At 45.9% G+C, this 15775-nt stretch overlaps 2 protein-coding genes across 2 annotated transcripts; one reads left to right on the top strand and one right to left on the bottom strand.

Moving 5' to 3' along the window:
* Positions 1–3: 3 nt before the first annotated feature.
* Positions 4–3025, top strand: dgt5 (dim gamma-tubulin 5). Its single transcript, XM_020947636.2, has 5 exons — positions 4–354; positions 421–698; positions 762–1992; positions 2053–2240; positions 2313–3025. Exons 1-5 carry the CDS (start codon positions 260–262, stop codon positions 2585–2587), a joined length of 2067 nt encoding a protein of 688 aa, XP_020803295.2. The 5' UTR covers positions 4–259; the 3' UTR covers positions 2588–3025.
* Positions 2686–15581, bottom strand: Lac (septate junction protein lachesin). Its single transcript, XM_020947637.2, has 2 exons — positions 14604–15581; positions 2686–4013 (listed from the first exon to the last, which is right to left on the bottom strand). Exons 1-2 carry the CDS (start codon positions 15139–15141, stop codon positions 3472–3474), a joined length of 1080 nt encoding a protein of 359 aa, XP_020803296.2. The 5' UTR covers positions 15142–15581; the 3' UTR covers positions 2686–3471.
* Between the last annotated feature and the right edge of the window lie 194 nt (positions 15582–15775).

The following is a 15775-nucleotide window of genomic DNA, read 5'->3' as shown; positions in this document are numbered from 1 at the left end:
ACTATCGATTCTATCGATATATAATATTTTTTATAAATAACGATTTTTTAACAGTAAGCTGTTTAAAAAGTGCTTAAAGTTTGTACAATTACCTTTAACTTGTGTTAATTTAATTTAATTTAATTAATTTTAAAAGCTGAAACAGTTTTAATTTTTATTTCCGTTAGAAGGAACGGTGTGGTGTTTTCGAAGACTCGATTGACGGTCATACTGAAGCGGGTTCAAACAACTGCGCCTTTTCGTAATATTTTTGCAAATCATGGCTTACCAGGATAAAATTGCCGAATTCAAGTGCTGGGCCACTAGCCTGGGCTGTCCGCCTTCTGACCTGCCCATCGACGATGGCTTGGGAAGGTAATAGCTTGCAGAAAATCATTAAATTCATTTTCTGATTGAAAACGAACCTTTGATCCCGCAAAGGATCTTCAAGTCGGGCTCCAGTCTTCTCCTGAACCAGCTGCAGGCGCGCATCCACCCGCAGGATGTTGTGCGAGAGCTGCGCGAGAACCTGCTGATCGCCCAAGTGGCTCGCTACAAGGACAAGGTAGTACCGCTGGCTTCCCGCAGCTTCCAGCCGCCGGAGCTGCAGCGATATCAGCAAATGCAGCATCTTAAAAAGCAAAAGCTGAAAGCGGACCAGCAGTTGGCGGATGCCCGAAAGGAGTACCAGAGACTAGCCGCCACTATTAAGACTAAGAGTGGGTATTCTCCGCAATGGAATGAATAAAAAATTATCCTTGTTTTTCTTCTCCCCCCCGCAGACATTCAAGCCATCAGTGCCACGAACCGAAAGCAACTTCTGGAGGCCAAGTGCAACATCCTCAAGAAAAAGCTTGAGTCGCTAAACAAAAACTGCGAGCAGGAGCAGAAAACCAAGACCCAGATCCTGGCCACCACGCCGGTTGTGCTAAATGCGAGGAATGCCAGCGAGAAGCAAGCGGCCCGCGATGTTGATGCGGCGCTAAAAAAGCTGGAGAACTTCTACGGTGTGTGCGACAAAGACATCAATGCTCAAACCATGGCGGAGGTTAAACGGCAGCTGTGGGATGAGATGCGCACCATCTTTGCGGACACACCCAACTATACGCTGCTTAATGTCATCATGAAGATCAAGGAGGAGCAGCTGCAGCACATAATGCACCTTAATGAAGCTAGGGATAACCCGACAATGACAAAACCGCCACTCAATAGCTACGATGTGAAGCTGCTGAAGACTAAGGCCGACATGCTGGGACTGGCTGCCAAATCCCTGGCCGCCCACAAGGAGTTGGAGGTGAAGGAGGCGCGCTTCTGTCAGGAGTATAGCAACTTTGTGGACGAGCTGCAGCAGAAAGTGCACATTTTTAATGGCATCGATGCCGACTCGGAGGATGCAGAGGCCGCTGATGAATTGATCAGCGACTATCTCGTCCAGTACAACATGCGGAACTTCAATCGCGCCCAGAACGACTTCCTGCGCGAACAGATTGAACAGCTGCGCCAAGAACTGGACGCCGGCGGCAGCCAGCTGGAGAGCCACGACCTGAAGCTCGGCTCCGTGAAGCAGGTGTACGGCGACATTAACACCTCGATCAATCGCATTCAACAGGATATGGTGCAGCTGTCGCAAATCAAAGACAAGATCGTATTCTGCCGCAACATGATGAAGAATCTGCTGGATGACATGCAGGCCACGGCGCAGAAACAGAATGCCAAGTCCCAGCTAATGAGCACTAAGCTGAAGGTCAGCAACATGTCCATGCTGGGCGCCGAGAGTTTCTGCTTGGCCAACGACAGCGTCTTTTCCAGTACGAAGATGGAGCTCGATTGCAGTGCCAGTATTATGAACTCATCCATGCGCAGGAGCTTTGACAACAAGACCCTGATGCCAGGAGCCGGCGATTTCACAATCCTGGTGCCACAATCCGGCGGAACAGTACCCGCACACCTGTTAGAACTGAACACCTTTGCGGAAATGCCACTCGAAAACCTGAGCTGCCTGTCACGAGCCTGGTAAATACGAGGGCATTTAATCAAATGATTTTCCACTTAATTGATGTTTCTGGCTTTCAGCTCTTTCCTGCTGTCGGCCAATCCGCTCGTCGTGGAGGGACAGGAGCTGGCCTCCACCGTTCAACTGGCGCCTGGTTATCTGCTAACACCCTTCGGCGCCCTGCAGGAAGTCCGGAAACGCATTTTGTGGGCGTCAGCAATTGCTTCGCACACGTCTGACTTGAAATTGAATTTGGAGCCGTTAATTGGTAAGCTCAAACTCAGACATTTTGTCCTCATATCCGGCCAGACTGAAGTATAACCCTCCCGTCCTGCCCCAGTTGATCCGCACGATTTGAGACTGAAGGTGAGCCGTCAGCAGGACGAAATGGACCAATTGCTGGACAACATGAATGCTATTGGGGTGAAAACCCAGTTGCAACGGGACAGGGCCGAGCGCATCTATCGCTTCCTGCTCGACAATCCGCTGCGGCGCTTCGTTCCGCCCAGCAAGCGGCACAATAATGGCTCCTTTGCCGACTACGAATGCGAGTTCAATCTCTACTATCGCATGACCACCAATGGAGGGTCGTTGAGAAGTGGAAATCACGATTAGGTTTAGCTCAAAATATCATGTTGTTCTCATTTACAAACTAACTAACTTTTAAAACTAAATGTGTTCCTTGTTGTGAACTAAAAGAAAAGGTCGTGTGCTTTTGTTTTTTAAATATTTTTATTGATTTTTTTTCGTTTGTTCATTTGTTTTTTGTCGTTTCTTTTTTCTTGAATTACAAAGTCGAAATTGATTTGAGTCGTCGTTGAAGCCACACAAAAACTGGGCTCAAAAATCTTGTCTTGTTTATCAAAAGAATTTCACATTGTGCTTAAGACCTAAGTAGAGAGATGTTTACAGATGTTTTTGCCTCGATTTAATGCAACTGTTAGTACTATCATTAGGGTATATTCGAGTTGTCACGAGAATACTTTATTGATTATTAAATAAAAAATAAAATATCTCTGTCCCCCCAGTGCGGTGGAAACGGAATGTGGAAAAGATGTATATCGTGCCTAGATTAAGGTATTTAAAACATATACAGTGCCACATAAGAAAGCAAAACGGTCGGACATTTAAGAGATGTATATCGAGAGAGAGTCTGATATGATTGGAGTTCGATTTGGTGGCCCAAGGAAACGTTCTAATAAATTATATCGATTGCTCTCGGTTCTACTCATCGCCGTCCCCCTCTGTTTTCACTTAGCATACTTCTTAACTTAAGACATAATATATTGGACGTAAGAAAACGGAAACGGAAATGGAGCTACAACAGATTTTTCGTTTAAGAACTGGATTTCCGGAATCATTTGAGACTTCTAATGCGCGATTATAAGGTATATCTGTATATTATTTTTGTTTATATTTATGCATTCGAGGGCTGAGTGTGATGGATTGTTTTCTTTTTTTTTTTGTTTCTTGGTTGGACTTGGAGAGCGGATGTTGGCTTATCTGGCGAAGATCAGCGCTGCCAGGATGCCCACCAGGGCGAACGAGGTGGCGGCCACTTCCTCGGCACCGGCATACGACGCCTGACCACAGGCCGGCGGGCACACGGGGATGATGGTCTCGAAGAGATTGACGCGCGCCTCCGCCTCGCCAAAGCGATTGGTGGCCTTGCACACATAATCACCATACTGACGCTTCTCAATGGTGATCACGCGGAGCGTCGAGTCGGAGTACTCGTCGGCGGTGGCGAAGTGCGAGATGCTGTAGTGCTGGTTGTTGGCCAGCTGGATGTCATCCTTGGTCCAGACAATGGCCGGCGGCGGGTACGCCTCAATGTGGCACTCCAAATCCATGTCGTATTGCAGGGCCTGTCCCAGGCGTGGTCGGGGCACCGTAATCACTGGCGCGAACTCCACCTCCACGTTGACGTTACGACGATCACCCTTGCTGACACCATTGTCGGCCACACAGTAGTAGGTGCCACGATCCTCCTTCTTCACCGACTTGATGCGCAGGATGTTGCCGGAATAGGTGGCACTATCTGGAAAGGGATAGAATGGAGAGGTTTACTTTATATTTATTCTCAATTCAAAGGTAATTATAGCTAAATACACAAAATGCTTGATAAATAATGACCTTTATCTTTTTTTATAGAATGTATACCAACTACAAATGCTCCTGCCTATAAAGCGCCACGAATAATTGCCCTTTTGAACTGCGGCGTAACAGTTTCCATTAACCAGAGAGTGGCAGCTTTAATGTGATCCCGTCCTAGGCGCGCGTTCATGTGCAAACACATCTATTCAATGGCAGTGGCGGCTATTAATGGAGCAGCTCTAAACGCTCTCTATTGTGTTTGTGCACCGGGGAGCAGAGTCAAAAATCCGATTTTAATGAGCCAACGCAAGGGGCACATCCGTTGGCACTTGCTGCGGGTGACCTTTTCCAGAGAAGTGTCCACGCCATGTTCGCACAAAACAATGGCCACGTTAATGACCTTTAACAAGTAAACCATTTCGAGCCGAGCATTGCTCGCCCTGCTCGCCCTGCTCGCTCTGCTCGTTTGCGTTGCCAACTAATTTGGAAAAAAGTTCGGAGTACGCCACTGCACTTAGGCATAAGTGCACGGAAGGATGGCCCAGGGAACGGGAGGTAGCCGAGTTGTGTTGAGCCACTGAAGCGTAAACGTGAATGGGAATAGGAATTGCAGTGCGAATGCAAAATGCGAATTGCGAAAGGTGCTCCGGGTTCATAACCGGAAGTTGGCTCGGCTCAGCGGGCTAAATGGAGGGTGAGATGCAGTGGCAGCGAGTGCAATGAGCCTAGGGATCTGTTTGCTCTCATCCAGCACCGGGATACACACACACACACACACTACTCCTCGGTGAGTGTCTGTGGCTGCTCTTCAAACATTTGCCAAAACAATTCAGGCTCAAACAATTGACACAAACTACATGAGAGCAAAAAAATCCACCGAGAGAAATATAGCTCACAAAGTTGGCTGTACTTTAATAATTATTAATTGTAACTTTAGTATTTAAGTATATGTATGTATTTTTTAAGTATGAGCGGGTTTTATATGTTTGTTCAAAGGTGCTTTTTAGAAATTCCTTTATTTTGGTCTCCTCGGGAAGAGGAGAAGAAAACTTGCTTCGGGAATCGATCATAACTAAGCCAAAAGTGGTCTTGATTTAATTATAAATTTAAATTGATAAACTCTAGCTAAAGTTTCGCTCGGTGTCCGAAAAAAAGAGTTGGCAAATACCGGATCGGAGTGGAGGAGGCATCGGCAGGCAGCCAGGAGAAAGAGCATTGACCAAAGCTCCGGAATGCCCTGAAAATATGTTTTATGCGAATTGCACACAAAATGCGGGCCACAACGAAAGGGGGAAGGAATACCATATTCGAGTGCGGCTTGTGCCTGCTCAACTGAAACATTTCAAATTAATTGCGCCTGGGAATCGAGTAACACATTTCATTAAAATTGGATTGACAGAATCCCATACCCTTCCTCCTTCATTGCACTCACAGAGCAAACAGTGTGATGCCAATGGGTTAAGGCGGAGTTGAAGAGCTCAAATGGCATCTTGTCGTGATGCGGGCTTTCCATCCTCTCGCAGCAGAAAACAACGCAACAAACTCATTTCAATATTAGAAAAACAAACATCTAAGCATATTTGTATATGTATATGTATATATCCGAAAGGCAGACTTAAGAGACAGAGACCGAGGGGGGAATTGGTTTAATTAGTCCAAATGGAAAATGATTCACTTTGGATTCCAGACAAACACAGAGAGAGATAGGGAGCGATTGTATGGTAGGTGTCGTGAGGGGTAGACATTTCTCTGAACAATTGGACAATAATTGAAGCGATAAAAGAAGAACTACATATTATATACAATAGTAAGAGCTTAAGAGCGCCTTGTGAGTTATCAGGGAATGTTGAATTCCTCTTTAAATATTAAAAGAAACGATTAAATCATCAAAAATGCAACCTTATTTTTGAGTTTAAAACTTATCAAGGGCACTTAACACTTATCTTCTATATTTTAATATAAATTATTTACACTTTATTTCTTATCAATGACATTCCTGGAGTTATTAAGGCTGATCTCAATGTTTCCTAACATTTCCCAAGCTTTAATACTTATAATCGTGGGATGATATTCATGTGAATTTCAACACAAATCTCATAAAGACATAAGCTTACATATCTCTAGAAAAGATTACAATTTCGCACCGCCAAACTTAAGCAGGGGAAACCAACCAAATCCGCAAAATATTCTCAGAGCTGACGAAAACAAAGGTCATTTCCATCAATTGAGAAATATACAGTCTTGCAGCTCTTCCCAGCAAGTTGAATTTTCTTGAGTTTGTAATTTACGAGCGTTTACTGTGGCCATGTCAGCAGGAGGAGAAGAAGAAGCCTGGGCGCTCTAAAACAGGTTCTTTCTCTATCTCTATGTTCTGTTTCAGATTCTGTTTCTGTTGCCTTTTCCCTTGTGCATTACCTCTGACTCCGGCAGAGTCCGATCGAAGCCAGAGTTATAGTTCACATGCTGCCTACACTAAAAATAACAAATTTCCAACTATTACCACTTTGTTTTTTCACTATTTTTAATGCCCTTTTTGACGGACTGCCGCTTACTTACTGGACTGTGAAATGATATGCAAGTCAGGTAGCAAGCAAGAGTGGATAGGAATTTCAGAGCTTCAAACATTTGTCGCCTGTTTACCGTTGCGGCATGTAGAAACCAGGAAAACTCCAAGTTTTTCAAGCAGAGTTGCGCATGCGCGTAATTGGGGCGTGTCGAGGAAAGTGGCAAATATTTAATTGCTAATTAGTTATGCGACGCAGACGGAGAGAGCGAACTCGCAGCTGCCAGTATCTTGAGTTCAAAACATTTCTCATTCTCCGGTTTTAATTAATGCAGAAATAATGCCTCGAATTGACTCCAAGCGACACTTCCCGAGGGTTCGAAATTCATGAACTAGAGCATAAAGTCATTGAAACAGAACACCCCAAAAAGCAAGATGGTGCTGTGCTCTGTGTTTTGTTTGAGAATTCGAGATTATGTAAGAGTTCATGAATCGAAAACATTGTAATGGCTTCGAATTACATAAACCAGACTCGTATATCACTCGCTAAACAAGCCCAAGGCAAAGGGGTTGGGTCTACGGTGTCCAAATATGTACAACTCGGGGATCGGAGATCGGAGATCTATTGGGGACGAGAACCTTGTATACCAACCATAACATATTGACAAATTAAGAGTGAATTTCAGTTCAATCAAACTAATGAGAGATGCCCGCATTTCAGGGATCCAACAAAAGATATATGGTATGGAGAATGCGTGGCGGAAATAGGCTATCTTCCCCGATTCCCATATCATGCCAGCCATCATCCATCAACGCCGAATGGTGCCGAGTAATTTCAGTTACTAATGAGAGAATTAAAAACACTTTGCACCGGCCAACACAGGATGGATGATGACTCCGACTGCGACTCCAACTCCGACTCCGACTCTGACTGTGCAATCCCCGACAACTAATGAAAGGAAAACACAAGCAGAAAGAGAACGAACCCAGGCTACAGAAGTAGAAACATAAACAGAGCTCGAAGAGAGTGCAGCCCGGAAAGATGGAAACTGAAAAGGTAATGAAAGCCCCGACAAAACAGCCAGGCGAGGCGAGGCGAGGCGGGTCCACACATTTGTTTTAGGCCGGCTTCCTTCAAGGGAACCTGTCTGGCGAACCTCTCAGGCGAAATGAAAACAACGCTGCTAACGCAACAACACCCCGACCAAGTCCGAGTCCTATCCTGTCCCTTGGGCAAACAGCCAGAGAGATAAATTGTCAGTTGAAGAAAAAGGAAAATTGTGCAAGGTAAGGGAGGTGAGAATTGGGTTCCTGCCGGCGAGTAGGCCGGCCTGAAAGGATGCACCAAACTCCTTTGTGCTCCAGAGGAAAATGTGGAAAATGCCTGGGAAAAGCAGCACCACCAAATGGATACAGGTGCACCGAGCATGAGCATGGGTGTAGGTGTAGCTGGGATTGGACTATGTGACCCGCTGAGGTCTAGGTCTTGGCGCTTGAATGACTCTTAGCGTTAAATGCATCAAGAAGGGCGCTCGCTCGGAAAATTTGTGACCCTACCAGAAGGTGGAAAGGGTTGCTACTCTTCATTTTTCACAAACTACTTAAAGCGAGGCAAACGAGGCACACCGCCATTTTGTGAAGTAACGAAACAACCACCAAAGGAGGCACAGGACGCGGACACGGACAGGGACAGGGAATGGGAATGGGACTGGGAAGCCGGGGAAATACCAAAACGACGGGCATGCAAAAAATATGCGCACCAATCACAGGACCAGAGACACCGCCCTTTCTCTTCCCTTCGGGAAAACGTGTGACGAACGGCGAACTAACCGAAATAAATTTGATGCCGCCGGAGCAGCGCTTTCCCTTTCCCAGGAAGTCTAGGTCTTGTCCTGCGGCCATATTTGTTTTTTCTCCGCATTCAATTTCCTGCAATTTGGCGGCAAACTCGTCTTCCTGCCCAGGAAAAGCTGCTCCGCTCCGGAGCTCTTCAAATGTCAACTGAGAGTCGAGTCGAGTCCAAGGTTCTATGAACCGAACGTTGCCATGTGGAAATTATGAATGTTAATGCAGCGCGTCAACAATGTGTGACTCATCATAATTTAAAACACGGACTGGCAAAGGCAGTGGCAGAAGCCGGAGCCAAATGCCGAAGCGGGTGCGCTTTTAATGACGCTTCGCATTATTTGCGCCTGCTGCACACACTCCTCCGGCCTAAACCCAAGCCCAAGCCCAAACCCAAACCCAATCCCAAGCTCATACCCCCAACGAAAGGAAAACTCAGGCACAGCAGCAGCCACCCGACATATCATCGCTCCAGGGCATGTCACAGATGGGTCATGTTTCTCTTTCCTCCTCTCCAGAGTTCGTTGGTTCGCCAGAGAAATCCAATTAAAAAAGTGCACACAGTGTTTTGATTCTAACACGATTTTCACTTTTTTCCCTCGTTTGGTAAAGGTTTTATCCAATGGGGTTTGATTTGATTGTCATTTGTACTCCCGACCTTCTTGATTGAGTTCGACATATACTAAATATTTGGTAACAGTCGAGTTTTTAGAGTTCTTGGTCATGTTATAAACTTATTACTTGCGACTGTTTATTAACTACTGTCTGCTTCGTAAGTTCTTACTAGCTTTGTACTAAATGTCTCTAATTATAAACCAACCCAGAAGTCAAGTGTTTTGAGTTGACTAAGCCCAAGATGATGAGAATACCCTACTGTATCCTGTCACTTGTCACATCTCACATTGATTGCCCAAGCAAGAACACCTGCTCTGTACTGGTTCAAGAAGGCTCTGCAGTTCCCCCACTTCTATAGCAATGTGGAAAAATTGCATGCCTTTGCAAATTTGTCGCCTCTTCCTGTTGTGTCACCCAAACTCATCAAGGAACATCAACATGAACCGAGGGCTTCTCTCGGAGCACACACACAGATCCGAACGTACATATCGAGCATATAACAAGCTCTTGAGACATGTGAATGCACCCACTTTGGTGGGTAACGCTTCGCCTTCGCCTTTGCCTTTGCCTTCGCCTTGAAACCGCACAGAATGTGACATGGAGCAGTCACCACCCTGAGCAAGGCCACCCATCTCCACCTCCACCTCCACCTCTACCGGAGGAAGAACCAGGAACCACCCACCGACAGACAAAGCCACAGACGCTGTGTGTTGTTGACTTTTCAAAAGTGATTTTCTCCGTCGAGTAGTACATTATAGCTGGCCGAGAGTTATGCCGCCTGGCATGCCATTTATTGGATTACACTCCACTCCACATTATGCTGCTCTTCCCTCTCCCAGGGAAACGCAATTGCAGACGAGTGCAGACTGTACTTGCCGGCTAAAGAAGAGACTCATAAATCAGGGATTGGATTGAAAAGAAAACTATTAAAATAGCAATTATGCCAAAAAAAGGAACGGATAAGCTGCCGGAGCAAGAAGGCTGACCGACGTAAATCCCTTGTGAGCCGAGTGCCTAAATAAATATTGGCAAAGTCCCAGGACAAACAAGAAACGTGGCAGGAGCCAGGAGCTGGAGGGGTGGCTTCGCTTTGGGCTTGGGCTTGGAGCGAAAGCCGCGTGTCCTTTGTGTGAGAAAGTGAGTGTGATAAGGATTAAAAAGCCGGTCTGCTGCCGTTGAAGGTGAAACATGCAGCTAAAAGTGCTAAATAAATAGGGGAATTGCCACCACAGACAGGCGGAGAAAATGTATTCAAAGTGTGAAAGGATTCTTTGTGATACACCCAAAGAAATTGTGCCAAGTGAGGGTTTATTTTGCCTGTAATTACTTGTAAATAAAACTGTACATCTAGCTAGATCATTTTCCATTTCCCTAACTGCGATTAGTTTATGAAAAGTGGTAGGAAGTAGGTTGAACGATTTAGCTGGCCATTTGAGCCATTAACTAACAAGTTATTACTTAAGGCTGAGTAACTGCCACAAAGGGCTGTTATTCCAGCAACTCTCCGCATTTTGTTGGCTGACTGAGAGCCGCCAGTTGGCGGTTCATGGCGTTCCATGTTGACCAAGTGGTCGTTGCCCCAGCAACCAACATTTACAAACAGGTTTTCGCCACACCGCGTTCGTACGTCATTGGCGTTTATCGTTCCCGTTCTCGTTGTGCCGCTTATGCTCTTTATACCCTTCCAGGGTATCATGATTTCAGTCAGTCACTTGCAACGCAGTGAAGGAGTCATTTCCGACCCTATAAACCATATATATTCTTGATCAGGACGAACAGCCGAATCGATCTAGCCATCTCCGGCAAGAATCTATTTTTTCCAAAATTTTCAAAATTTTATAAGGGGTTACATCATTAAAATTGTCAAAATTTGATAAAAAATTGAATTTTTTAAATTGCAAAACCCAGTATAAAGATTTGTAAGCCGTAGAAAAACTAGCTTGGAAAAGCTTTCCGAATTGAAATTAATGCATTTTTGGCTTAGTTATACTATTTTAAAGACTTTGAATTATGCAAAATATTAGCAAATAGTTAATCATATGACTTCATGGGTATACAAACTTCGGCTCCTCGAATTAAGCTTCGTTTCTTCTTGCTTCTGCTTTTGCTTTTGCTTTTGACTTTGCAATGGCCATAAACAATGCAGGCAGCTTGCAGCAGGAAGAGGAAACAGCAGCAGCAGGACAAACAAATAATCATCAAAGGACTTGGACGCTCACTCCTCTAATTGCGAGTGTGCCAAACCTAATTGCTTGCAAATATGCGCCCCAGCTGCTCCTGCTTCTGCTTCCTCTCTGGCATCCATGGAATGTTTTTCATTATAAATCAACGAAAATCGAGGGTAACTAATTTCGTGTACGGCCTGTTGAGATCTCGAGTAGAGCATCAATTGCGCATCGAAATGTTTGTACTCTGAGTGGAGAGTAAATATTATAAACATTAACATTTTGCACACCCTTCCTTGGCGTTTGATGGCGAAATTGGAATACTTGAGCGATTATGCTCACTTGAGTCTAATTCGCAATTTGCCAGTGCAAACGCAATTTGCATGAAAGGTTAATCAAGCTCTTTGGCCAAGGGAGTCGAAGTACCGGACCTTGTACGGAGCGTGTGCAGACACCCCGAAGTGATCCCGAGCGAGTGTACTCGCATAATTGAACAATTAAAGTTAATTTAGCTTGATCCTCGCGATCAGAGATCCCTCCTCGATCCGATAAGTATCTGAAAGATGCCTGGCTGGCTTCCGGCTCCGTTTGAAAAGAGAGAATCAGACAACAATAACCCAGATGTCGACAGCTGTCGTCGCCGGTTCAGCAGAAGATTCAGCAAAAAAATGGAATTTCAATTTCTGCTCTCTTTGCATAAACATTCTGAACACTCTGTGGGGCCGGGCCAAGGTGAGGTTTATTATGACAGCCCAGCATATGCATATATGCATGTATGCCCCATAGATAACTCCCAGGTGCGCCAGGTGCCTGTCTGTGTTTGCTCAATGGCCATTGAATGGCGTAAAAGCAATCGATTCGCCTGGCAACGCACAAATTGGCATGGACATGGGTCGTGGTGTCGACACCCTGCCAAAAAGCGGAAGTCTATGTTTAGGGAGGGGGATGCCTCAACCCTGGGCGGGACCGGAGCTAGGGTTAGGGGTTGCTTAGAAGAGGGATCCCGATACCAAACCCGATCCCGAACCGCTCGCGGCTTGTTTGTTTGCATCTCTTACATTGTACTCGCCCCGGGTAGCGGCCTTTGTTTGGGTTACCTTTTTAGCTTGTAATTTATATATTTTGTATACTTCGATTGTATTTTGCCGGCTATCAAAATAAGAATTATATGTAGCCGAGTGGCGGAAGGAAGGTGAGGGGTTTCAGTTTGGTTACGGGGTTTCCAGGCGACGCCAGGCCCAGCCCAACCGAGCCCATTTGCCATGCTCTCTCTCAGGATGCCTTTGTTTGCATATGTTTGCCCGCCCGCCCCGCTGCGTCCTCCTGTTACTCGTTTCAGTTTTTGTATTTTTCATTTCGTTTCGTTTTTTATGCAGTCGGGAGGAGGAGGAGGAGGAGGAGGCAAAAAAGCCCAAAGCCCAGACCGTGTCTGATGTGTAAGAAAACAGCCCTCTCGCCCTTCTGCCGCTGGCTTGTGTGTTGTTTACGCCCGAACTCCGACTCCGACTCCGGCTCTGGCTCCGAGTAGAGTCGTTCCCGGAGACCATCAAACGGTCCGTGGAACGTTTTCAAGTTGCGGAAGCAATTGCGCGTGCTGAAGTTGTCGAATGCCTCGAAAACTCGAATGGGAAATGGTGAAATGCTGCCGCAGCACAAAGGCTCATGGAGTTGGGAGATGCATCTGTGGAGTACACCGTGGAAAACCCTCCTTTGGAAACCCCTTATCCCTGAGCATTTGACTCGGTTCGTTGGCGCATTTCAAAGCCCGTGTGGGTCCGTCAGAGTTTGTTTGCTTAAGCGCTTTAAATTAGAGCGTAAAAAGTGTGAAACTCAGCGCGGTGAAGCTCCCGGCAAATGCTGGACCCGACCCTCTGCTCCTGGACCCTTTTTATTTATGGCGAAAGAGAGTTAAGCCTTTTCTGAACTGCCTTCGAGCGTGTCCAACCTATTGCGGTTCGGGTTTTATAGTTTTTAAGCGGACCACGCCTGGTTCTCGGCCATAGAAGGCAAGCTCAATGTCGCGGCAATTAAAGATTGCACAAGATACAAGTTCTGGAACTAAGCTAGCTTACAGATACTGTATCTCAGAGTGGAACCAAGGGTGATTCTGGGTGTGGTGTCTATTCTAGGTAGTATGTAGTCACCCATCGGATTAGTTTCACTAATTGCTGTTCGACTGCCGACCATTATAGTGACGCTGCAATCTCGTTAAGGGAAACTATTATGGCCGTCGCCCGAGGGTCAGAGTTCAGGTAGAGATCACTGTTGCAGCAGCACCTGTACCGGATTAACCTTAAGTGAAGGTTCTGCTCTCCAGGATCTACCTGAGCACCAAATTATTTTATTGTTTTATTAGCTTTTCCCCTCTTAAACATGAAAATTCTGAAGGGACAAAGGGAAGCAAACAAAACTAAAGATAACATTTCCACTTGCCAGACCTGTCCGGGGTGTTTCCAAGGAAAATATGGAGAAGGTGTTTGGAAATTTGTAAAATTTGGGTGGAAAGCAGGGAGAGAATGAAAGACAATAAATCTTTTGTTGCAAATCTTTAACAAAATAATAGAAAAATGGGAAAAAGATAAAGAAAATTGCACTTGTGCCTGGCAGAATTCTAAATATATTAAGCTTTGTTTTACGGATAGAAAAAATGCATCGCGAGGCAATATAATTTTAAGATCGTCTCCCAATCTAAGAATTCCTGAAATTTCAGTTAAGTAAGCCATCCTAAAAGGTTTAAGTGAAGAAAGACTGAAAACCTTTCAGTGAGATTGAGTTAGAAATCCAATCTTCTGAATTTTTTCCATTAAATTGGTATTTGATTAGGCCATTTTTCCGTTTCTTTGGGACTAAGCAAAGGGTTGGAACTGTATCTTTAATCAAGAAAAGCCTTGAGCCAAAAAGAAAAGTGATTCTTTATATATTCACAAAAAGTAAACAAAACCTGGAAATACCATAAATAGAAAGCGTGCCGACTGAGGCCAAGAAAAATCAATCTTGTTCTGCAAAACGTACGGGCCTCGGACGACAGGTGTGTGGGGTTGGTTACAAAAAAAGTTACAAAAAAGAAGCGGCAAAGAAGAACTTAAAAAGGGGAAAAGCTAGCCGCCGTTTAGTAGCCCAACAATGCTAAATAAACAAAGCTGAGGTGACGCCTGAGTGAGTCACGGTCACCACCACCACGGGAACCAGTGCACACACCTTGTAGCCTAAGCTAATGCCAAAGCGGGACGGACAGTGAGACGTGCTTTGGGCTCCAACTGGGGGACTGAGAGCCAGAGAAGCCGAGCGAGAGAGAGCCAGAGAACAGCGCCCCGCCAGAGACGGGAGGCATGTAAGTGTACTCGAACCCATGCTCTCTCTTCCTAAAAATTCCACAATAATAAATAGCATAAATATAGTTACTCACCCGTTGGCAGGATGGCGTTGTTCTCGCGACGCCAGGTGATGGTGGGCGTGGGATAGCCGCTGGCATAGCACTCCATCTGAACGCTGCTGCCCTCGCTGGCCACGATCGACTGCGTGGAATTGTCCGAGATGACGGGCGGACGACGCACCGATAGCTTCACCTCGGCGCTCACTTTGTGCACCGTGGAGATGACCACTTGGCAGGTGTAGGTGCCCGCATCGGTCTCCTGGATATCCTTGATCTGCAGCTTGTACGTGGACGAGTTGGGATCGTAGCGCAGGGAGAAGCGCGAATCCTTGATCACCAGCGTCGATCCGGTGGAGAGGAAGACGGGATCGCTGTCGGTCTTTAGGAAGAGCACATTGTACTCCTTGGCGTACTGGACGGAGCAGTCGAACTCGACGGTGCCGCCAATGTCCTTGATCTGCTCCTGTGTGATGTACGAAATGGTGGGCGTGCGCTGGGCCGCCGCACCCTGGAGCAGGGCCAGAAGCAGGGCGCTCCACACGCAGCCTAGTAGGTTCTTTGGGCGCCACATTTCGTCGTCTTCTATGTAGATCTCTGTAGCTTAGCTAAGCGAAGCAGCACCACACCCTGAATAACGCGCGGTATTCGAGATATATAATTTCTCAAGACTTTTCAGCTGAGCAAGCTGCGCTCCAAAAGTCTGAGAAGAGTGGAGAGCGTCTCCAGAAACAGGTATCGCCGTTTCTTTCGCTTGCACTGTTAACGTGGATGCTGGCGACGCGACTCCACACTTGTCGGCTCACTCTAAGCTGGTTTCAGACTCTGCTCTCTCTCGTACACCTATTCTCTCGACGATCAGTCACGAGCTTTTTGGCCAAGACGGAGGAAACGCGGCGAAACTGCACTGTTCGAATGTCAGAAAGCGAATAACTTGAGCGGTGTGCAGGCGTTAAAACCTAGGCTTTAAAAAATGCGCCGCACCGTTGTTGCCAAGGGATGAGGGGAAATATCGATGAATCGATATGTGTTCACCCAAATAGCGATCTGGTCACTCTGAATTCCAAAGCTGTTACTTAACATTTTACAAAGTACATGTCTAGATAGCCATTTTACACGTTTACAGATACAATTTACAGACATTTTAGCATCTGCAACCCAAAAATTATCTCGGATAATTCTTGGATAATGTTAATTCCATTATCTGC

This window comes from Drosophila serrata, unplaced genomic scaffold (assembly GCF_035046125.1).
Source record: "Drosophila serrata isolate PLE 108 unplaced genomic scaffold, ASM3504612v1 contig_334, whole genome shotgun sequence".
Classification (NCBI taxonomy): Eukaryota; Metazoa; Arthropoda; class Insecta; order Diptera; family Drosophilidae; genus Drosophila; species Drosophila serrata.
Note: the sequence above shows the minus strand (reverse complement) of the source record. Positions and strands in the feature narration are given on the sequence as shown.